The 24,329-nt window shown below is 42.0% G+C and overlaps 1 protein-coding gene across 4 annotated transcripts; it reads left to right on the top strand.

Annotated features, from left to right (window-relative positions):
* Positions 1–17: 17 nt before the first annotated feature.
* Positions 18–23,912, top strand: ZNF322 (zinc finger protein 322). 4 transcript variants are annotated; one of them, XM_032338197.1, is made up of 4 exons: positions 18–205; positions 1,201–1,289; positions 15,115–15,189; positions 20,250–23,912. In XM_032338197.1, exon 4 carries the CDS (start codon positions 20,432–20,434, stop codon positions 21,638–21,640), a length of 1,209 nt encoding a protein of 402 aa, XP_032194088.1. In that variant the 5' UTR covers positions 18–205; positions 1,201–1,289; positions 15,115–15,189; positions 20,250–20,431; the 3' UTR covers positions 21,641–23,912. The 4 variants fall into 4 exon arrangements, with proteins under 4 accessions (XP_032194088.1, XP_032194087.1, XP_032194089.1 ...); XM_032338196.1 differs by having other exon boundaries at positions 18–349; XM_032338198.1 differs by lacking the exon at positions 15,115–15,189 and having other exon boundaries at positions 18–349.
* The last annotated feature ends 417 nt before the right edge of the window (positions 23,913–24,329 follow it).

The raw sequence follows: 24,329 nt of genomic DNA, 5'->3' as shown, positions 1-24,329 counted from the left end.
CCGGGGGCGGGGCGCTCCAGCCTGCGAAGCAGGGGTGGTCATGTGACTCGCGGAGGCGGGGCTGCGCCGGCCGCTTCCCAGCCTGGCTGAAAGGACTCGCGCAGCCGGCCTTGTCGGCCCTTAAAGCGCTCACTGGGCGGCCTGGCCCCAACTCCCCTCCCGAGCCGCGCAAAGGGAGAGCTCCTGGCTCTCGTCGGCCCCCCAGGTTTGCTTTCCTTTTTTTCCCGAAGGTGGGCCCTGAGGTCCACCGCCGCGAAGCCTGCGGCCGCCGGAAAACCCAAACCCGAGTGTCCCGAGACTAACCGGAAGTGCGGTCCCAGGCGGAGGGGCGGTGCCGGCGGCCGCCGGGGTAAGCGCGGCCCGCGGGGCCTGGGAGGGGCGCGGCCGCGGGGCCCGGGGGAGGGGAAGGAGGAGGGGCGCGGCGGGACCAGAACCAACACCCCCCTCGCTCTTCCTGGCCCCCCGGCCTGCGCAAGGGCACAGAAGCCCCTGGCGCTCGCCGCCGAGCGGGGTCCGCGCCCCCCCTGACGGCGCACGGGGAGGCAGTCAATGAAAAGTTGAAAGAAGAGCAGCTCAGTACGGCTGTTCTCGGAGAGAATAATAATAAACATTACCCGGCACTTTTCTAAGCGATCCATATCTCTCATAATGGGGAAAACCCAAGGACATTGAATGAAGTCCCCCCCCATCTTTAAGACAGAGATTAGTTATGTCGTACTCAAATCTATATACGGAAGATTGTTAATCAATTCATAACTATGGTTTAGAAAACTGCATTATATATAATATTGTACTATATGCGCTTACCAACTCCGTCTTGGGGTGTATAGTGGTAGAAGAATGGGTCCTTGACCTTAGAAGTTGCGATAATGCAAACAAAAAACAATCAGCAGGAAGAAAAGTCTAAACAAGTAAAACAGGACTCAGGGCTTTCTTAAGAAATTCAAGTTAGTCATTATCCAGAAGGATTCTTGATGTTTTGTCTAGTGCTGGTTGGGAAGGAGGTGATGGCTCCCGGTAGCTGCTACTTCTTGCAGGAGAAACAGTACGTAAGCAAATGTTGGAAGAGGGAAGATGTGCTTGAAGGACGCCAACCAGACTGGGGAGTAAATGGGACCAATATTTAGACGTCCAGCTCCAGAAAAAATAAAAATTTCATTAAAAAATTATAAATTTCGACATTACTGATTTTTCCTCTAGGAAAGGGAAGAATTGAGTGTTATGAATACTCATGGACTTGAGACCTTTTGAGGCCAAAAGGAAGACAGCCTTGAGTCTTCATTGTTATGGTAAGTGGCATACTAGGCTGTATGTTTCCATATAAAGTGGATTTTGGAGCAGGTGAGGGGAGGGAGTACTGGGGGAGGACAAGAAGGATTGGGAGAAGATAAAATGAAAAAGGAATTGATTCTTTCTTACCTATTGAGATAGCAGAGTGATAAAACTGGATCCTATTCTACCAATGTGAGTGTATTTTCTACTCCTTTCCAACATACATAGTCACATAGGCTTGTAATAATTGCTTCTTGATTGAGTTGCATCCAGAAAAAGGCAGTATGCCCACTGCTTAGGCTCCGTAGTTAGGAAATTGAAATTTAAATTTTGGCTGTGCTACTTACTAGCTGCGAGTTCTTGGGTAATTATTTAATTGCCATAAGCATCAGGTTTTCTGTTAGTGCAAATATTGGTATTAATACTATTTTACAAAGTTCTTGGGAAGACTCAAGGAGGTAATCCATGCAGTCAATGAAAGGTAAATGAGGTAACGCCTCACCTCAGGTCTGACACAGTAAGCGTTAGCTATTTTTTAAATTAGTGCTTTATTGACTTTCCTGGTCCTATACACCCTTTAACTATAGGAATAAACTTGAGCTTTGAAGTTCTATACTCAGCTTCTCTGCTTGTGCCTGCTTATTCTGCACACACTGACCCTAGCCATGAAAGAGAGAAGCGGTCTCTTCCTAAGATGAGGTATGAGAAACCTGTTAGAGGAGGGTCCTCTGGTGGACCAGCCAGGGCTACTCGCCTAATTGTTGCATTGCTATGGGGGGCTCTAAGGAGTATGGTAGTCCTTTATTTTGCTGTTGTATTTATTCTTATTCTTCGTTCATTCAACAAACATATTCTAGAGTCTAGGGATATTGCAGTGAACAAAAGAATAAGTCCTAATAATGGAAGTTATATTCTAGTAGGAGAGAGAAACAAATTAATAGATATAAAATATATGCCACAATGTTGGAGGGTGAGAAGCTATGAAGAGAAATGCAATAGGATAAGAGGACACAGCTGTTTTACATTAAGTAGTCAGGGTGTGCCTCCTTTTGAGGAATTATTTTTTTTTTAATTTATTTATTTGACAGAGATCACAGGCAGACAGAGGGATAGGAAGGGAAGCAGGCTCCCCACTGAGCAGAGAGCCTGATGTGGGGCTTGATCCCAGGACCCTGAGTTCATGACTTGAGCTGAAGGTAGAGGCTTAACCCACTGAGCCACCCAGGCACCCTGAGGAATTAATTTTAAGGCAGAAACTTGGATCGAATAAAGAAGCCATCTACCTGGGGGAAGAACATTCCAGGCAGAAGGATCAAGTGCAAAAGTTCTGAGGTGGCTCATGAGGCTAAAGATAGGTGGAGGTGCCACATTATATGAAACAGTGAGAACTGGGTTTTATTCTGAGTCTGATAGGAAACAGTTACAATATCTTGAACTGGGGAAGTGTCACAGTCTACTTTAAGATTTGATAACCAGGGGCGCCTGGGTGGCTCAGTGGGTTAAAGCCTCTGCTTTGGGATCGAGCCCCGCATCGGGCTCTCTGGCTCTCTGCTCAGCGGGGAGCCTGCTTCCTCCTCTCTCTGAATGCCTCTCTGCCTACTTGTGATCTCTGTCTGTCAAATAAATAAATAAAATCTTTAAAAAAAAAAAAAAAAAAGATTTGACAACCAGACTCTTGTCTATTCTTGGTGCTGACATCTAAAAGACTTAGGATAAGAAAATCATTTCCTAAATTGTTTAATTTTTTTTCTTCTTGGTGCCCCACAATTTTTTGGCTCCTGAGGGCAAATATGATACCCTGAGCTGATGACTTTAGAGAGTACTGTGATTTCATTTACCAAGCTCTGATCAATCTCAGAATCCTTAATTTCCATGCTGCTTTCCTTTTGACCTGAGCGGTAACACACATTTTAAAAGACAAAGCTTTAATAAACCCACCAGCTTATACTTACTATTTGTCCATATGCCTGCATATTTTCACTTAAGTGTGATTCTGACTTCTTCCTTTTCCTCCTCCTGTTTCTCCATAAATGTTTTTCTAGTTTTTGCATAATCTCCATATTCATCATTAACTGGCTGAGTAATCACATTGTTTATGATTTAGTTGATTATTTTTAATGGATTTTGAACAAGGCTTTAACGAAGAGGTAGGTGCAGAGGAGGGACTCGATAAACAGGGCTTCTGTGTGTGTGAAGAAGGAATTCAGAAAACAATAGAACCTATCATTTATTGAGTGTTGAGACACAGGCACTGAGCTGAGTCCTTTGGTGGTGACATCTAAGTTCTTGTGGCAGCTCCGTGAGGCATGTAATAGTATCTTACCTATTTTTTCAAAGGGGAAATTGAAGCTGAAGGAAGTTAAGTAATTTACCCAAGTTCTTACAGCTACCGAGGAGCATAGTGGGAATTTGAACCATAATCTGATTCTAGAATTTGAACATTTAGTTTTAACTAGCATAATATATCGACTCTCAGCTACCACACTCTTTAAAAAGAAACTAAAATAGCTTTTATTTTTGAAATAATTTCAGACTTAGGAAGAAGTTGCAGAATAGTACAAGGGATATTCATATACCCTTTGCCCATGGTTCTAAATGTTAACGTTTTACTATATTCGCTTTATGATTCTGTGTATCTCTGTATACACATACCTATGCGTATACACGTTTTCCTCTGAACCTTTTGAGAGCAGGTTATAGATATGATTCTTTTCAGACTATGAGAGAACTAAGCCCTAAAGTCTTACGACATACTAAGCCCTAAAGCCTTAAGGGAATTAAGCCCTAAAGTCCTAAAGTATGTAATGAATTAACTTCTCTCCTATGCAGGTACACTGCTCCTAGCTACATACCATTCTTGGAAGAATTGAAAAAATAGTTACTTAAATCATTTTCTATAGGGCTTCATTCTTCCTAGAACACCAATTAAGAATGCCTGTCTTAAAATACACCACAGTTTATATTCTAAAAACAAGGCTGTTCTCTTATTATAGCTATCAAAGTCAGGAAATTAACACTCATATAATACTATTATCTAATTCAGATTGAGCCAGTTCTTTCACGAGTGTCCTTTTCAGAAAAGAAAAGGAAAAAACCGATTTTTGTTGGCCAACATCAATCCATATTCCCCATTTCATTTAAATGTCTTGTTTTCTTCTTCGTGGAATATATATCCTCAGATTTTGTCTTTCATAACCCTGACTTTTTTTTTTTTTTAATTTATTTATTTATTTGACCGAGAGAGGTCACAAGTAGAGAGGCAGACAGAGAGAAAGAAGGAAGCAGGCTCCCTGCTGAGCAGAGAGCCTGATGTGGGATTTGATCCCAGGACCCTGAGATCATGACCCGAGCCAAAGGCAGCGGCTTAACCCACTGAGCCACCCAGGTGCCCCCTTTTTTTTTTTTTAAAGATTTATTTATTTGAGGGGTACCTGGGTGGCTCAGTGAGTTAAGCCTCTGCCTTCAGCTCAGGTCATGATCTCAGGATCCTGAGACCGAGCCCCGCATCGGGCTTCCTGCTTGGCGGGGCGCCTGCTTCCCCCTCTCTCTCTGCCTGCCTCTCTGCCTACTTGGGATTTTTCTCTCTCTGTTAAATAAATAAATAAAAATCTTTTAAAAAATCATTTATTTGCAAGGGAGAGGGCACAAGCAGGGGGAGAGGCAGAGGGAAAGAGAAGCAGACTTCCCACTGAGCAGGGAGCCTGATGTGTAACTCTATCTGAGGACCGTTGGTACCACGGCATGAGCCGAAGGCAGATGCTTAATAGGCTGAGCCACCCAGGCACCCCATTGACTTTTTATTTTACCCCTTTAAGAGGTTAGACCGTGTATTTAGCAGAATTTCCCTCAATTTGGGTTTGCCTGATGTTTCCTCGTAATTAGGTTCAGGTTATACATTTTTGGCAAGGTGGCACAGAGGTGATGTACTGTCCTATTCTTTATATTCTGTTAGGCAAATTAACATCATGTCACTGGTAATGGTAACTTTGATCACTTGGTTCAGGTGATGACTTCCAGGTTTTTTTGGTTTGTTTGTTTTAAGATTTTTATTTATTTATTTATTTGACAGAGGGATAGAGAGCACATGCAGGCAGAGTCGCAGGCAAACGGAGAGAGAGAAGCAGGCTCCCCACCAAGCAAGGAGCCTGGTGTGGGACTCGATCCCAGGATCCTGGGATTATGACCTGAGCCGAAGGCAGCCGCTTATCTGACTGAGCCACCCAGGCGTCCCAACTTCCAGGTTTCTGTACTGTGAAGTTAGTCTTCTTGTCTCTAATTATTAAATATTTATTAGGGAGATATTTTCAGACTCTGTAAATATCCTGATCTCATAAACTTCTCACCCACTAGATTTTTACCTGAAACAAATATTCTTCTTTTGATTGGACATGGTGATTTTTTAAAATTCCATCATTTCTTCTACATTTTATTGTTGACTTTTTTAATAGAAGAAAAACTTCCTTCTCCATCTTTATTCACTTTTTTTCTTATCTGTATAGATTCATGGATTCTTACTGTGTTATTAACTTATTACAGTTACTATTTATCTTGATACTCTGTTTGTTCCAGATCTATAATGTAGCAGCCCCTTCGGCCTGGCTTCTGGGTCCTTTTGGCACGTTGTCACTCCTTTTTGAGCACTTGTTATCCTCTGGCACAACAAAATGTTCTGGGATCATATTGTACTTTCTAAACCCTGAATCAGCCATTTCTCCTAGGAGCCCTGATAGCTTTCAGTGGAGAATAGTGTTTAGAGACCAAGACCTGAGTGCTCGTTACTGCTAGGATTTCATTCTTCTTACGACCTTTCAGCAGACCTTACTGGAAAAATAAAAACACACTTTGACACATACGTGCATTTCTGTTTTTTCTATATATACTGTAAAACCGTGGCCTCATATGGATACTTCTAATTCCAGTTAAACACTACAGAGTTTATTCTTGCCATTCCCTTTTCTATGTTTATAACTCCCTTCTCCGACAGTGAGGAATCTGTGTGCCATTTTACTCCTAGTATATTTACTTACTTGTGTAGTCCTAGGGTGTACATTAAGTAGTTTATCTTTTTTTTTTTTTTTTAAAGATTTTATTTATTTATTTGACAGACGGAGATCACAAGTAGGCAGAGAAGCAGGCAGAGAGAGGAGGAAGCAGGCTCCCTGCTGAGCAGAGAGCCTGATGCGGGGCTCCATCCCAGGACCCTGGGACCATGACCTGAGCCGAAGGCAGAGGCGCCAACCCACTGAGCCACCCAGGCGCCCCTAAGTAGTTTATCTTTACCACCACTGCTTCTAATGAGAATTCAGTGATTGTTCATAGTTCTTTTTATCTTTAGCTTGAGTTTTTGTAGTCCTAATACTGTATTTAAGTACTATTTGAGTTTGTTGGTTTTTTCCCCCTTCCGGGTGTTATTCATTTGAAACAGACTTGGTTTTGTTTGTATTGCTTTTTAACATTTCTCTCTAGTATCTTGTCTATTTAGTTATTGAATATGTGAAATGTAACAGTTCTAAAAGCAAAAATGTGTGTGTTACAAAAATGTATAGTCCTAGAGGGGTGACTCCCTCCCTGCACCTGTGTACATCAATTCTCTTTTCCTGTCCTTTTATTCCCATTTCACCTACTTTGTGATGATGATGACGTTCATTAGTTTCTTTTACCTTTTTAGAGAGAGCACTCAGGGGAAAGGGCAGAAGGAGAGAAAGAGAGAGAGAGAGAGAGAACCCCAAGCAGACTCCACACTCAGCATGAAGCCCAATACGGGCCTCTGTCTCATGACCCTGACATCATGACCTGAGCTGAAACATGCCACACAAGCTCCCACAGATACATGTGTAGTTTTTTATTTCTACTTCATTCTTGCACAAAATGTAGATACTTTTTTATACCATTGTTTTAAAAAATTTACAATATGTCCTGAAAATCACTCCACATCAATTCATAAAAGTTTTCTTCATTCTTTAACAGCTTCATAGTTCTCCATTATATGTGCATATACCAAGTCTGTCCAACCACTTTCTTACATATGGGCACACATTTAAGTTTTAAATATTTTTAAAGTAAAACATTGCTACAGCGAATAACTTTATACTTTAAATTTTTATATTGTTGGAGGTATATCTTCACAGTAAATTTCTAGAAGTGGGATTCTGAGTCAGATATAAATGCATATCTAGTTTTATTAGATGTCAGATTCCTCTCCAGAGAGTTGTACTAATTGGCTTTTCCTCTAGCAACATATGAGAGTGTCTGTTTCCCCATGGTTTTGACAACAAAATGTGTTGTCATACTTTTCAACGTATGCCAGCTTGATAGGTGAGAAACGGTATTTCACATGCCCTTTTCAACTATTTCATTTTTAAAAATAGACTGTTATTTAGAGTATTTTTAGGTTCACAGCAAAATTGAGTAGAGTACATAGTGTTGCTGTATGTGCTCTGCCACCCCTCACCCACCCACCCCAGCCTCCCCAGCTATCAACATCTCAGCCCAGCGTGCTGTTTATTACAGTTGGTGAATCTACATTGAGATATCATTGCCACCCGAAGGCCATGATTTACTTTAGTGTTCATTCTTTGTTTTTTACATTCTGTGGGTTTTGACAAATGTATAATGATGTATGTCACCATTTATCGTGTCATACAGGGCAGTCTCACTGCTGTGAAAATCCTCTGTACTTCATTATTCATCCTTCTGCCCCCATCCCCTGACAACTGATCTTTCTCACTGATTTCATAGTTGCCTCTTCTAGAATGTCATGTACTTGGAATTGGACAGTTTGTGGCCTTTTCAGACTGGTTTCTTTCACTTACCAAAATGCTATGAAGTTTCTCCATGTCTTTCCAAGGCTAGATAGCACATGTCCATTTTAACAGCATTGAGCAAGATTCTAGTGCCTGGATGTAGCACAGTTTGTTTATCTTTTCATTGACTGAAGGCCATGTTAGTTGCTTTCAAGTCTTGGCAATTATGAATAGAGCTGCTATAAACATCCTTGTGCAGGTTTTTGTGTGGACATATATTTCTTTTTTTTTATTTTAAGATTTTATTTGTTTATTTGACGGCGAGAGACAGAGAGAGAGGGAATGCAAGCAGGGGGAGTGGGAGAGGGAGAAGCAGGCTTCCCGTGGAGCAGGGAGCCCGATGTGGGGCTCAATCCCAGAACCCTGGGATCGTGACCTGAGCTGAAAGCAGACACTTAATGACTGAGCTACCCAGGTGCCCCTGGACATACATTTTCAGTTCCTTTGGGTAAGTACAAGGAGCACAGTTGCTAGATTATATGGTAAGAGTAAGTTTAATTTTGTGAGAAACCACCAAACTGCTTTCCAAGGTGGCTGTACCATTTTGCATTCCCACCAGCTATGAGTAAGCATTCCCATTGCTTCATATCCTTATTAGAATTTAGTATTGTTAGTGTATTGGATTTTGGTCAATTTTTGTTTTTTTAAGATTTTATGTATTTATTTGAGAGAGAGCTTGCACACAAATGGGGGGGGAGGGCAGAGGGAGAGGAAGAAGCAGACTTCCTGCTAAGCTGGGAACCCAACTAGGGGTTTGATCCTAGGACCCCAGAAGTTTTTAACTTTAATAAAATCCAGATTGTTACTTCTTTTATAGATCATGCCTGCCTTTGGCTTTATATCTAAGAAGTCATCATTGTCTTTATTTTCCCCCCATGTTATCTTTTAGGAGTTTTATAGCTTTGTGTTTTATACTTAAATCTGTGGTCCATATTGAGTTAATTTTTGTGAAAGATATAAAGTCTTTGTTTATTTTATATTTTTGCATGTGGCTACCCAGTTGTTCCAGTACCATTTGTTGAAAAGACTGCATTGTATTGCCTTTGCTCCTTTGTCAAAAGATCAGTTGGCTGTATTTATGTGAGTCTATTTGTGGACTCTGTTTTACTTGTTTGTTTATTCTTTTACTACCACACTGGGTTACTGTAGCATTGTAGTAAGTCTTAAAGTTGAGTAATGTCGGTCCTCCCAGTTTTGTTCTCTTTCAGTATTGTGCTGGCTATTCTGGGTCCTTTGCTCTCCATACAAACTTTAGAGTCGGTGTGTTAATATCAGTAAAATATCCTACAGGAGTTTTGATTGGAATTGAGTTTGGTCAATAGATCCAAGGTAGGAGGAATTGTCATCCTGACAATATAGAGTATGCCTATCCGTGAATATAGACTGTCTGTTCATTTATTTAGTTCTTTTTTATTTCTTTCATCAGAGTTCTTTGTTTTTTTCATGTAGATCTTGTTAGATTTATATCTAAGTATTTCACTTTCATTTTGCAGAAGTGCTAATGGTATTGTTTTTAGCTTGAAATTCCAGTCCTTTATTGCTGGTACAGAAGAAGATGATTGTTTATATATTAACTTTGTATCCTACATGCTTGGTATAACTGGTTTATTAGTTCCCCTTTTTTTGGTTGATAATTTTGTATTTTCTACACTGACAATCTATGTGATCTGTAAGCAAAGACAGTTCTTTATTTTTTTCTCCATTCTTTGTAGTTTACATTTCCTCCTCTTTCCTTAATGGTGTTATCTAAGACTTCCAGTATGACATCGAAAAGGAGTGGTAGAAAGGGATATGTTTACCTTGTTCCTCGTCTTAGCTAGGAAGCTTCTAGTTACCATTAAGTATAACATTTGCTGTAGTTTTCTTGTATTCTTTATCAAGTTGATGAAGTTCCTCTCTTCCTAGTTAGTTCGTGTACTTTTAATTTGAATTTTTCTAAATATGAGTGAGATTGGACATCTTTTTATATGCTTAAGGAAAATTTTTTAATCTTTGTGTATTGTCTTTTGCCTATTTTTCTCAGGTTTTTGGTGTTTTCTCTCCGTTTTTAAAAGCTGTTTTTATAGTAGATATATTATTTCTTTATCTCAAATATATGTTACAAATTTTTTTCAGTTTGTCCATTGACTTTTGACTTTGTTCTTTTCTTTTTAGACATAAAATGTTTTTTAGTCAAATAGCCAATCTTTTGTCATAAGCCAAAAAACCTTTCTGTACGCTGATATTGTATATTCATTCATACCCTATGGTTTCAGTTTGTAATCAGTTCTTTGATCAATGTGGAGTTGATTTTAGTATATGGTATGGGGTATAGATCAAATTGTATCAATTTTCATGTTACTATCCTGATGTTCTAACATCATTTATTAAAAAGTTCATTTTTTTCCTGGGGGATTTGAGACATCACTCTTACTATATACTCAATTTCTGTACGTGTTTGTATCTGTTTCTGGTTTTTCTATTCTATTCCACTTATCTTTTTATGTATTCATGTACCAGGACCACATTTTTTTAATATTAGAGGTTTTATAGCATATTTTAATGTCATAGAGGGTTATTAGTCACCCCTAAATCTCTCTTTCCATTGTTTCCTTTCTTCTCTTGCATGCTGTTTTTTCCAAGTGAATTTGAGTAATAGCTGTAGCTCAGGAATTGTTGATTTTTCTCTTAAGGATCAGAAAGTACACACTTTAGGCTTTGGGGGCCATATGATCTCTGTTCAACTATTTAACTCTGCCATGTGAGAAAGAAGCCATGAGCCATATATTCATGAATAAGAGTTACCTTGTTTCAGTAATACTTTATAAATAAACAGGCTAGAGGCCTGTCTTTCAGTAGTGTCTGGAAGTTTTCCTCTTCTTCATTTTACATAATCACATACATAATTTACATAATTATTGTTTAATGTATCTTTAAGTATTTCATATTTTTTTGTTGTACAGGAGTGTTCTCCATCTATACTGTAGTTGGTTGTTATTTGTGTACAGAAAAGGGCTATTCATTTCTGTATGTAAGTTTTATATCCTGCTCCCTTACTGAATTTCTTTGAGTCAGTTTTAATGTTGATTCTCTCTAGGGTTTCCTAATTGTACCCTCCTATATCCAAAGAAATATAATTTTCTTTCTTTTCTATTCCTACAGTGCTAATTGATTTTTATTTTCTAATTGCATTGCTTAATACTTCAGTTCATTGTTTAATAACAAGAGATAGGGGTCATTGGGTCATTCTTGACTTGTTCCTGATCTTATCAGAAATGACTAGTTTTTCTCACTTAGGTACTGGCTCTTAGACTGAAGGATATATTTTATCATTTGAAAGGAAGAATTCATTAATTCCTATTTTCTTGAGTATTTTCCTCAGGAATGGATGTTGATTTCTATTGTGAGGTCCTTCAGCATCTATAAAGATAATTATGATTCTTCTCCACATAGATCTGTTAATATGTGATCTTATATTAATGGATTGTCTAATATTGAAAGATCTTGCATTCTGTGAATAACTTTTACTTTGTCATGGTACATCACTTTTTTAATGTGCTTTTAGATTTTTATTAGTATTTTTCACAGTAATACTGGGCTATAAACATTTTTATACTCTTCATCAGGTTTAGTTGTCAACTTTAAACTATTTCACAAAAGACTAGAAGTTTTTCTTCATTTTTAGTGCTCTGGAAAACATTTTTGAAGCACTGGGTTTATTTGGTCTTTGTAAATTTATTAGAATACCCTTATGAAATGATCTAGATCCAGTGCTTTTTGTGGGCTGATTCCTTAACAACTTTCTGTTTATTCTGTGCATATTAGTGTTTTAAAACTTTCTGTCTCGGATGGGGTGATTTTGGTAAAAAACACAGTCTGGTAAAAAACACAGTTCATAGGTTATCACATTTATTTGTATAGATATCTGCAAAGTGATGTGTTATCTGTATGTGGGGCTTTTTGTATGTCTTATTTATCCTTTTCTTTTTTGTAAATTTGTACTTTGTCTTTCTCACTAAGTTAGCTAGTAGTGTATCACTTCTTTAAGTTTTTCCAAATAAGTAGAATTTTGGTTTATAATTAGGTTGTTTTCTCTTTAGTTCACTGATTTCCATTTTTACTTTCATTTTCTTCCTTAATTTCTTTTGGTGTACCTTTTTCTTAGCTCCTTGATCTGAGAATCTAGTTTGTTCATTTAATTCCTTTTATTCTTTTTATTGATACAAATTTTTTTATTGATATAAATTCTTTTTATTGATATAAAATCATTTAAGACCATGAATAGCCTTGATCACTGCTTTAAGTTTATTCCATAGATTATAATCAGTAATAGTTTTAATTATCAATATTTAGAAATTTTGTTTCATTTCCCCATTTGCTAAAGAGTTGTTTTATTTTCCCCATTTAGGTGGAGCTTTTTTAATTTGGTATTCTAATGAATTTTTAGTTTCATGTCACTTTATGGAATTTACTGATGCTGTTTCTATGACATAATATATGACAATTCTGTGACTGATTCATGTGTGCTTGAGAAGAACGTTCACTTCCTATTATTAGGTTGTAAGTTTCAGTAGCTATCATAAGATTTACTGGTTAGATTCTCTAGGTTTTCTGTATCATTACTTATTTTTCTTCTATTTTATAGGTCTTTCTACTGATAGTGGTATGTTGTTTTATTATTAATGTTTTTGTCTGTATTATTATCTATTGTAGCTTTTGCTTTGTAAGGGTGAGTGCTGTGTGGTTTGGTTTAAAATCATAACCGTTACTATATTATGATAATGGCTTTCAACATTAAAAAATGTCCTTTATCATGTTTAATGTTTTTCAGGCTGAATTCTTCTCTTCCTGATATCTTGAATATAAGACCTTTTATTTCTATTTGCCTGTATTCCTTTTTCCTTCCCTTTAGTTTGAGTCTCTCTGAATCTTTAAGTGTGTCTTGTATTTAGCATATAGTTGGGTCCTGCTTTGTGAGCCTGGGTGAGAAAAATTTGAATAGGTGAGCCAAACCCATTCCCATGTAATTGATAAGCTTGATACGTTTTATCTCAATAGATCATGTTATTTTATTTGTCCTGTTTATTCAGCTACTTGTGTTTTCATTGCTCTTTCATTAAAAACTTTTTTAGAATGTTTGATTTTTGTTACCATGACTACCTTTGAACATAGATCTTTTGTAATGCCTTAGTCCCATTTTCTTACTCAGCAGTTGTCTGGTGTTCAGTTTTTAGTGGTATCCCTTAGCCCCTGCTGCCATTAATGGCTGATGCGGTTATTTCAGTTTGTTCTCTCTCCTCCTCCCGGTGTTCAGTTGGATTGTGTCCGTTTTATCAGAACATAACATGTTTAATAAGACTGCTAATTCGGTGACACCTGGGTAAAGTCTTGTGGATTTTTTGTTTTCTTTTTTTTAACTAGATGGCATGTTTTTTAAGATAGTGGGGACAAGGATTGTGCCTTTTTTATTTTCCTTTTTTCTAAAAAAAAATTTTCCCTTCATCTTAAAGGACCTTAAATTTCTCTCTCCTCCTTTTCTCCTTCACTGTGCAGTCCAAAGCGTTCCTCCTCTTCCTTCCTTTTTACTGTCTTTCCTGAGGAATTGCCACTCCAGGACTGCCTGTAAGTCTGTGTGAGTTAAGACCCTTCGGATGTCCTGCTCGGCTCAGAACTTTAAACACGTTTTGGGACTCAGAGTGGGTTTTCTCTTTCTGGCAGGACACTCTAGGTTGGTTTGGTGTGCCACGAGCCCTCCTCTGTCCCCCGTTTTCAGGTTCTTGCTCTCAGTCGTAGCCCGCAGAGCCCGCGGCGAGAGCCGGCCCGCTGGGGTCTGTGCTGTGATGTGTTTCTCCTGTTCTCACAGCTTTTCCAGGTGGGGCCGGGAGCCCGGACTGCTGCAGCCGTCATTACCCCCTTCCGAACTGTTCTCTGACCATGTCCCCTGTCCCTCTTCCAGAGGGAGTTTGTTCTTCCATCTTTGAGTCCATTTTCTATGCACTGAAGTCAGGTTTAAATCATTGCCATGGAAGCTCACAGGTTTTCTGGAAAATCCCCGTTGAATGAAGCTTTAGTGTTCCTGACTTCCTCGTTCCAGGCCGTCCGGCGGTCCGGCGGGCGCCGTCCAGAGCAAGCACGGGGCAGCCCCTCACCGCCGCTCGCGTTGGGCTTTCAATTCTGGTCTTCTTGACCTGCGCGCTGTTTACTTGTCAGCGTCCTCAAGCAGCCGGCCCTAGGTTCTGTGCAGGTGTCCCAGGTGTCCCGTGAGGGAGCGCGAGAATGGCCCGTGGCTGCTGCGCCTGACTCTGGCGCCAGAGCCGTGAACCACGGCCGCTTCGCCCTGCGCCTGCGCGGGAGGCCCCCGCCACGTGTCCCCGCGCGCTGTCTGGGGCTGAGCAGCTCCTCTCGCTTCGGATTGTCCGTAGCAGAAAAGGGCCTTGAGGGGACGGAAGGCTCGGCGACCTGGAAAAGGCAGGTTCACGCTGCTGCGGGAACGAACGGGCAAACAAGTCTGAGGGCGCGAACCGCCTTTACGCCCCTAGTTGGCCGCCTCCCAAACTGTTCACGCGGAAATAGAGGTCCCCTCGGCCGTCGTAGAGGGTGAATAACCAGAAACGCGATCCCTGCGCGCGCTCCAGCCAAGGGCCGTTGCCGACGGTCGAGCCGCGGGTCTGAGCGCGCAGCTGCGTTCTGTGGCCCCGACGGCCCCGCAGGCGAGAGCGGCCCAGGCTCCCGCGGGGAGACGGACGCCCCGGCCTGTGCAGGCTCCCCTGAGAGTTAGGATTGTGGCGCTGCCTTCCATGTTGTTAGGTCCCCGAGAAGCTATAGGTGGTGCGGATGGCGTTGAAGTTCTTTGTTCGCCCTTTTCTGGAGAGTTCTATGGGAAGGTTTAAGACTACGGTCACCCTCCTTAGAATTGAATTTGAGGGATTATATAAGAAAGCCCAACTGCTCTTTTAAGGAAAATAGTTTACCCATTTTCAGGTTCTTTGGGGGAAACGACCTGGGGCTAAATCTGCTCCTGTGAAACTATTTATCCTTTTCTTATTCTTGTGTCTTACAGAACTCACTCTTCCTTGAGAAACCAAATTCTTAGGACCAGGAAGTCAAGGCTGCGTTCCTTCCAGTTAGCTTCTGGGTAAGCTACAGTTCCTCTGGCCTTCAGAGCTGTGCCCTCCATCTCCTCGACTATACCCGAGCCAGTGGCTACCGAGCAGCTCCAATGCCTTTGGCATCTGGTCCTTTTCCTGTACCGTAGGGACGCAAGTGGAATGACAAGGACCAACTGGTGCAGTCAGCAGGTGGTTATTAAGCACCAACTGTGTGCCTGGTGCTGCCCTGTGTACTAAAGAAAGAGCAGCACACAAAACAGATACACATCCTTGCGGTGTTCAGGCAATAAACAAACGAATTATTCGTGTATCAGAAGGTAGTAAATGCTGTGGAGGAAACCGAGCAGAAGAGCCAGCTAGGGACCACTGAGGTGTGGGGGCAGGTCAGTTCTGAATCCGGTGGTCTGGAGAGGTGTCCTTGAGAAGTGACCTTGGAAGAAATAGTTGAGGGAATTAAGAGATAACTGTGCACTTCCCTGGAGGAAGAAAGCTGGGGACTCCAGAAAGGACGGGCAAAGGCCCTAAGGGGAGTGTTTGAACAAGGACAGCCAGAAGGCCATTGTGGGTCTGTCCTCGCATCAAGCGGGGAGAACAGTGAAAGAGCGAATGAGAGGCACAGCGGTCAGAGGCACAGCGGTGGCAGAGCAGCCCTTGTGTCTTGGGGCCATCGTGAGGACCTGGTGGCGGGGGGAGGAGGGGAAGCCACCGAAGGGAGCAGAGGAGAACCTATTCTCCTACTTTAACTGGAGTTCACTGGCAGCAGGGTGGAGGGTTTGAGTGTAAAGAGGGTGGTGACTGGAGGATGGCAGTGGTGCTGGGGCTGCCGTGGTGAAACGCCACAGACTGAGCGCTCTAAACAGCCAATTTATTTCCTCACAGTCCTGGAGGCTGCAAGTTCAAGATCAGAGTGCCAGGTTTGATTTCTTCTGAGATCTCTCCTTGGCTTGCAGATGGCCACTTTCTGTCCTCATGTGGTCTTCCCCCTGCATGCCATCCCTGATACCTGTGTCCTGATCTCAGGACAAGACCATTCACATTGGATTGGATTAGACAACTATACCCTTTAAAGGTCCTGTCTCCAAAAATAAAAATAAAGGTCCTGTCTTCAGAGGTCTCGGCTGGCTCAGTCAGTAGTACATGTGACTCTGGATCTCAGGGTTGTGAGTTCGAGCCCCACGGGTGTAGAGATTACTTAAGAAATATTTTTAAAAAATAAATAATCATCCTGTTTCCAAATACAGTAACATCCCAAGATTGTGGGGGTTAAGGCTTCAGCATACAGATTGGAGGAGAACCCACTCAGCCCTTAACTGGTGGGAACCAGTTAGGAAGGTTTTATTATCATGCAAGTGAGAATGAATGTGATCCAGACCAGGGTTGCAGCAGGAGACACCGTGAGAGGTGGTTGCATTCTGGTTTTGAGAATGAATGAATGAATGAATTTGGGGATGGCTCAAGTGGCAAGTGAGCAAGAAGATTACAGGGTGACTCTACGGTTTAGGAGAGGATGGATTTGCCCAGAACTGAGATCGGGCAGAGGAGTGGCGGAGTTGGTCCGGATTTCAGCTGCAGGCAGCTGCTTTGCTCACCTCCTGTTTGACTGGAAGTAAGGCGAGAGCAGACGCAGGGCACTGAGTTCGAAGCACTGCTGGGTTCTTCATGACACTGTAGGCTTTGGGGGCTGATTGTGACAGCCGCAGAATGTACTTTGGTACTTAGTACATCATCTGTTGTTTTAACAGTTGTCAGTTTTTTGTTTTCTTTTTTTTGTTAGTAGCTTTTGGATGACTCTTGGTCCAGAGACCCATGGTTCCTCAGTAATCAAGGTGTGTGTTCTGTGGGTGCCCGCCATGGCAGGCAACCCCTGAGAACTAGAGACGTGAGTCAGCAAGGCGAACTTGGAGACCCAGCATCTTGATAAATACATAGAATACTGTTCACTCTCTGGTATCATGAGGACAGAAATGTGCTCATGTTTAAGAGGCTTCACTGGGGAGCAGGAGTCCACTGGCAGCTCAGGTGTGTACACTTACTTCCTAGGGTATCCATGATCAAATGAACAGAGAGAAATGATCTTGGAGGGCAAGGGATTCTTGTATGATACTACAAGAGTCACCTGGAACTTGTAATTTGGACCCCAAAATGCAATTTCTTTAATAGTTTTATCAATCATGGTGGTGTGATCGAATATTTAAAATCTAGCGTGTAGAGTTACTGTATTTAACATAAACATGAGTCATTTTTGTTTAGCTTACCTGCTTCCCCTTCTCAGAGCTGTGGACTTTACTCCTCTTCCAGTGGTATGTCCCATTTTCTCTCATTTTTGTCCCTCCTTAGTGGTTTTAGCATTACATTTCTTGTAGATGGTCTATGCCTTGACTCAAACTACTCCGACCCCATCCAGTTTTTTCTCATTCCCTAAAACCAAAACATGAGAACATGGTTGAGTTGACACTTGGAGCCTTGGGATTTCTTTTGATACTTACAAATAACTTTTTTTTTTTATTAGAACAACTGTCTCTGTGCCTTACACATGGAGAGTTTACAAATCGCTGAATGGAAATTGTAAAGCCAGTCAGCAGATTGGTGAAACAGAAAGTCATCCATCTTCTGGTTCCTTTTGGCTCATTGTTTCCACTGAATTCAGGTGGCCATTGCTTATGCTGCTTGGATAGCTGCTTTGTTTTGAGTTGTGGTCCATCACACTTACAAGGGTCATGTCCAGTTCGTTCTCATAGTGTTTGCTTGCACATGAATACACAGAGACCTAGAGGCCTACACTCACAGTTGGAGAATAGTGGACTCTGTCCCTAGAAGAATGTACACAGACCTAATAACATTTGCAGGCAATTTCACAGTTTTCCTAGGTTATTTAGGAGTCCATAGATGCCATATAAGGACTTCCATTCTAGCGTTGAGCACCTACTGTGTGTCAGGTTCTAGGGAAACTGCAAATGAAATGAACAAAAATCCCGGCCCTGTAGGAGCTGACATGCTATGAAAAAAAATAAAACAGGGAAGGACGGGAGTGTTGTAGGTTGGGTCAGCTGGGATGCAGCGTCAGGTAGGATGGCCAGACAAAGATTTGAGGAAGGCGAGGGAGGGAACCTTGGAAATCTAGAGGGGACAGTGCCTTAGCCAGGAGAGGCAGCACGTACAAAGATCCCGAAGTGGGGGTGAGCCGGCCGGTGTGAGCAGCAGCAGGGAGGCCAGGGCAAGTGGCGTGTGCTCAGCAGAAGAGCAGGGAGGGGAGTCCGAGCGGAAAGCAGGAGGCAGGTGGCTTAGGGGCTTTCCAACAGGAGCAGTTTTGGCAGAGTGGTGAGGACGATTGTGAGGTTGGAAGATGTTCTGGAAACCTTAGAAGGCAAGAGTCGGAGACAATGAACAGATTTATTTCTTTTGAGGAACTTTGCTGTAAAAGGAACAGAGAAGTGGGGTGACAGCCCGAGGGTGAGGCAGGCAAGAGAGGTTTTCACGTTGGTTGTACTCTTGCTTCGGGAGAGCGGAAACAGCCAGTTTGCTGGTTAGTGTGATCCGGAAGAAAAGAACGGGTGCGGGACCGGCAGGGTAGAATTGCTAGGTGACGTCCTCTTGGAGGAAAGGGATGGAACCGAGGACACTGACAGAAGGCTTGTCCTCAGATTGAGCAGAGGCAGTCTGTCATCCAGAACGACTGACCCTCTGAAGGAAAGAGTGCCTGACCACACACACAAGAAGCTGGTTGATGTGGCGGGAGCACGAGAAGTGGTGGTTCATGTTTTTGTTTTGAGCGTGTGTGTTGTGTTCTGTTGTTCTTGGTTTGCTTAAATTTCCACAGTAGCATGGGAAGCACCGTCATCAGCTTTTACTCCTTAAATGCAGGGAAGGGCTTTGAATGTGTGATGAGAGGGTCAGACATGGAAATGATCATTGAAGAGTAAGCACGAAGGACACAGAAAACGGTGTTTTTCTTTGTTTCGTTTCTGATGTTTCTTCTTCAGTGTATTGTGAGCGATTAATAAATGGAAGGCCCACTTCACGCCGCGTGCTGTGCTCTCGAGTCAGCCCAGTGTACGGCATCCACCTGCTTTTCCATATTTCTGTTGACGCCTTTAGTTCATCTACCGGAGTAGCTCCGTGGAAATAGGTCCTCAGTTGGAAGATCTCTGTATCTCCTCTCGCTCTCCTTCTTGATCTCCGACTCTTTCGCAGATGACTGCATCGCTTCCCCAGGAGGAGAGGAGCACGGGCTGCCTGAGCAGAGAGGGCTGATTCCGATTAAGTTAGAAAGATCTTCCTCTGTAGATGGCCTTATATCTTCAAGATGCTCAATCCCAGGGGCTTTAATACTTGTGTAAGCCTCCGACAGGAGAGAAATTCTCCCACATCTCTTCACTGTATAAAGAAAAGCCTGGTATAAAAGCGATTTGAAGCCTGGCTTTCATCTGTAGTCGTCAGAATTTTTCTTTTTGAGGAGGGTTTGTGCTCACGTGATCAGAACTTTATCATAATAGCACGCGAGCTAACCCCGTGTACTTACTGCGAGATGCAGGGTGCTGAACTTACTGTTCAGGTCAACAATGTGAAATAATTTCTGTTATAAATCCCATTTTACGGAGGAGCAAACTAGGTGGGGAAGAGTTGTTGAATAACTTGCCCAACATCACACAGCCAGGATGATGGAGCCACAGAAGCCCTTCTCTCTCCCCATGGGAATTCTAATACCATTACCGTTTTCCTTCTAAACCTTCCGAGGAGAAGGCTACCTTCTCCAGGGTTCCTTGAGGGCGGTTTTCCTCTTGAGCAAGCCTACTAACTATGAGGCCTGCCTTGATTACTCAGTTGAAGCCAGGGAAAGAGGAAGAGCCCTGGTTTTGAGATCACCCGGGCTCATTCATAAAAGAAATAACTCTTCCTGGTCTTTTTCCCATGTGTTGCTAACTAGTTTACTATTAGAAAAGAGGAAAACTAATTGGTTTCAACCCCTGTCAAAAGTAGTGCTCGTATGGAGTCTGATGGAGAATTTCTGTCTTCCCTGCAGTAATTTTAACTTTGAGCATTCTTTTCTTAGTTACAGGAGTATAAATCATTCTTCTTTGTCTCACAGGGTTGGAAATACCAAGTAAGGAATCAGCATATATGATGCTGGAAACGTTTACAGACGAGCTGCTCCTGACTGAAAGGCCTACGACAGATGTGTCTCTCAAGTTCTTACCAAGAAAACAACTATGAAGAACACGATGGGTCAAGAAGACCAGTGGAAAACTCCCTAGGAGAGAGCCATAGAAAATGTTCACTTCAGAAGAGAGATATAATCAGAGAACTCAGAAGAGGAAAATCTATCATGGATGCCCTCAGAAGGGTAGAAAGATTTTTATTCATGTGCATGAGATTACTCAAATAGATGATCAGATATACCAGTGCCTTGCATGTGAGCAAAACTTCTGTGAGAACTTAGCTCTTATTATGTGTGAGAGATCCCACACTGGGGAGAAACCTTATAGATGTGATATGTGTGAGAAAACCTTCGTCCAAAGCTCAGATCTTACTTCACACCAGAGGATCCACAATTACGAGAAACCTTATAAATGTAGCAAATGTGAGAAGAGCTTTTGGCACCACCTGGCCCTTTCGGGACACCAGAGAACACATGCAGGTAAAAAATTCTATACATGCGATATTTGTGGCAAGAATTTCGGTCAGAGCTCTGATCTGCTTGTCCACCAGCGAAGCCATACAGGCGAGAAACCGTATCTGTGTAGTGAGTGTGATAAATGCTTCAGTCGAAGCACAAACCTCATAAGGCACCGAAGAACTCACACAGGGGAGAAACCGTTTAAGTGTCTGGAGTGTGAAAAAGCTTTTAGTGGGAAATCAGATCTTATTAGCCACCAGAGAACTCATACTGGCGAAAGGCCCTACAAATGTAATAAGTGTGAGAAAAGTTACCGACACCGTTCAGCCTTCATTGTTCATAAAAGAGTTCATACTGGGGAGAAGCCCTATAAGTGTGGTGCCTGTGAGAAATGCTTTGGCCAGAAATCCGACCTTATCGTACACCAGAGAGTCCATACAGGTGAGAAGCCGTATAAATGCTTGGAATGTATGAGAAGTTTTACCCGGAGTGCCAACCTAATCAGGCATCAGGCAACTCACACTCACACTTTTAAATGCCTTGAATATGAGAAAAGTTTCAGCTGTAGCTCAGACCTCATTGTGCATCAAAGAATTCACATGGAAGAGAAACCACATCAGTGGTCTGCGTGCGAGAGCGGCTTCCTCCTGGGCATGGACTTTGTTGCCCAACAGAAAATGAGAACGCAGACCGAGGAGCTGCATTACAAATACAGTGTGTGTGATAAAAGCTTCCACCAGAGCTCAGCCCTTCTTCAACATCAGACAATCCATCTCGGTGAGAAACCATATCTCTGTAATATGGGCGAGAAGGGTCTTGAGCTCAGTCCTCCCCATGCATCAGAAGCCTCACAAATGTCTTGAACAGACCAGAAGTTAGAACACCCTAAGAAATGTACTTAAAACATGTCAGAGGACCCAGTAAAGAGCTCTGGGCAAATCTCAGACTTTCCTCAGAGCTCGGACTTCCATGGGGACCAGAGAATACAGCTGTGGGAAGTCGAGAAATGGTTTGCCCAGAGAGTGACCCTCACAGAACACTTAAATCAGTCACTTCAGTGAGAAACCTGAACAGATGCCCTGAGGCTTGGGAAAAACCTTTAGTCCAAGCTTGTATCTGATCACCCACAAGGGGATTCTTACAGGTAAGAAACCTTACAGATGCAGTGAGTGTGGGAGAGCTTTCTAGCAGTGCTCAAGCCCTCCTCATCCCGAGAGAATTCACACCAGAGGACTTCTTAAATGCCCTCAGTGTCAACAGAGCTTTGGACAGTATGCACGTCACACTGGACGTCAGAAAGCCCACAATGGGGAGAAACCCCAGCAAGTGTGTAAAAGGCTTCTTACGACTTTCTTACTCTTCAGAGAAGCCATACTGGTGAAAACGTGTATATTTGTCTTGAATGTGGCAAAAACATGAGTTGGAGAGCCGCCTTGGGTTTGCACCAAAGAAACCCAATCTGAGGAAAGACCTTACAGTGTCTCTGAGTGAGAAAAACTTCTGTCAATGAACAGCTCTCGTGGTACACCGGGGAACTCACATTAGTGAAAAACCCCCTTGAGTCTGAAAAAAGCCTTGCTAGAAACTCCTCCCTCATTGGGTCTCAAAGAACGTGCTCTGTGGAGAATTCTGCGCCAGTGAGAGCTCGAGCTGTGGACTGTGTACATATAATAGGTAACAGTTGACCCATATGGTAGAGGTGACTTTCAGTCGAGGCAGTATGTAAATCGTTGTTCAGATACCCAGAAACTTGTTCTGGGAGGAGCTAGGGCAGGTCACAGTAGGCCTGATGGGTAACTCAGGTAAAGATGCTTTTTTATCTGAACCACTTAATGATTGCTTTACTTTTCACTTTTTAAAATTTGGAAATCCAATAAAGAAAAGGACTGTAACTTTGTGATAGAAGGTGTGGCATGTGTTCCTATTGGGGGAAAAGGATTATATTGATTCGGCCTTTGTCGATTTTTAATTCTTGGCTAGAATGGGGACTAGTGTGTTGACAGTAGCCTGGGAATCTTTTACTGGTAGTGAAAAGAACTGAACAGCTAGGGAGTAGTTCCCCTAGATCAGAACTCTTCCCAAAAGTTCCCCCTTTGGAGGGCCAACCTCATAAAGAGAATACTCAGCATTTTACTTAGTGTGAGTTAAGGCATTGCCCTCAAAAATTTCCTTTTCCTCAAACATCTTTGAGAGGATCGCTGGCATTTGAAATTTCAGCTTTAGAGATTCATTTCTTTTAAACTCAGAAATGCAGATTTCAGTTTAACAGTCGTGTCCTGATGTCGCTAGCTAGCATCCCATATTTTTATGACTTTAACTTGTCTCTTTCACTGATAAAATGCTCTTCAGCTCCTTGCAGAATGATTAAGGGAAACCAAAAGAAAGGTTTAAGCCTGAGGAGGCACAAAGTAAAACACGTAAAGATGCGTCATTCATGAAGGAGCTAAAACTTCGTGATTTTGAGTATCCCACATTCCAAAGCTGGTGTTCTTTTCACTCCATTTTCCTGCTGTTTTTAGTGAATCAAGCCCCATAATGATATGCCTTTCATTTATTTCAGTTCTTCCAAGGAAAGAAAATACTTTTTATTCCCAGGGAAAGGATTGCAGTCACCACAACATAAGGTATCTGTGTGGCTTGGAACGTAGGATTCTGAATGCTAGAAGGGAAAAGGAGTGGTCAGGTTTATCAGACATTTAAGGATAAGCACTTATCTCCGATTTAACAGAATAATTAATGATTATCTGTAACATTCTCTAGAAATACTATAATTAATCCAGTGATTATAGATGGACAATTCTGAGGGGTTTTTTTCTTCCCTCAGATTAAAAGACATTTAATATAAATGCTTAAGATTCCTACAGTATTTGGGGCAATAGACTGGTGAGTAAATACTCTTGCTAGTCTGGGTTCTCTGGTTTATTTTAACAAATCCCTGCACTCGAGAGAGTGTTGGCATCAGACTTAAGGAGGTGGCCAACTGCTGCCTGTGTACGGCTCTAAGCTTTGATCCTAACGACTGGTTGATGAGCTTGATAATCTTAGGGTCAGTGGATATAGCTTATAGTGATAATAAGGAATCTGGTTCTAGGGTGGGGTTTTCTTGGGTTTTTTTGGTCTTTTTTTTTTTTTTTTCTTTTTAGAAAACAAATGCTGGAAGTTTATTTGATCTGTTGTGTTTTAGTAATTTTCATAAAATAGCTCTTATACCACGAGAAGTTGCCCAGTGTGCTAAAACACGCAAGATGTATTTGTTTCTCTTTGGTGCAGGTCATGCCTATCACTAGTATATGTTTGGTGGTTGTAATACTTAAAATAGTATTGGGTATATGGCATGGTGGTGACGAAAGTTAGTCCTTATGGCTACTTGTTAGTCATTAGAACTTGGAGAAGGGGACAGAGTTTGTATCGTTGGTAGGGCAATGACTTGCCCCTTCTTTCAACTAATCTTACTGGTCATTGTCTCTAGTCTTTAAGTAAATTAAGGATGGACCATCCCTCCAATGGAGAACAGTCGGGGTTCTGAGACAGGTCCAAGTGTGAGGGCTTTAG

This window comes from Mustela erminea, chromosome 4 (genome assembly GCF_009829155.1).
Source record: "Mustela erminea isolate mMusErm1 chromosome 4, mMusErm1.Pri, whole genome shotgun sequence".
NCBI classification, from domain to species: Eukaryota; Metazoa; Chordata; class Mammalia; order Carnivora; family Mustelidae; genus Mustela; species Mustela erminea.
This window is presented reverse-complemented; position numbering and strand designations above follow the sequence as displayed.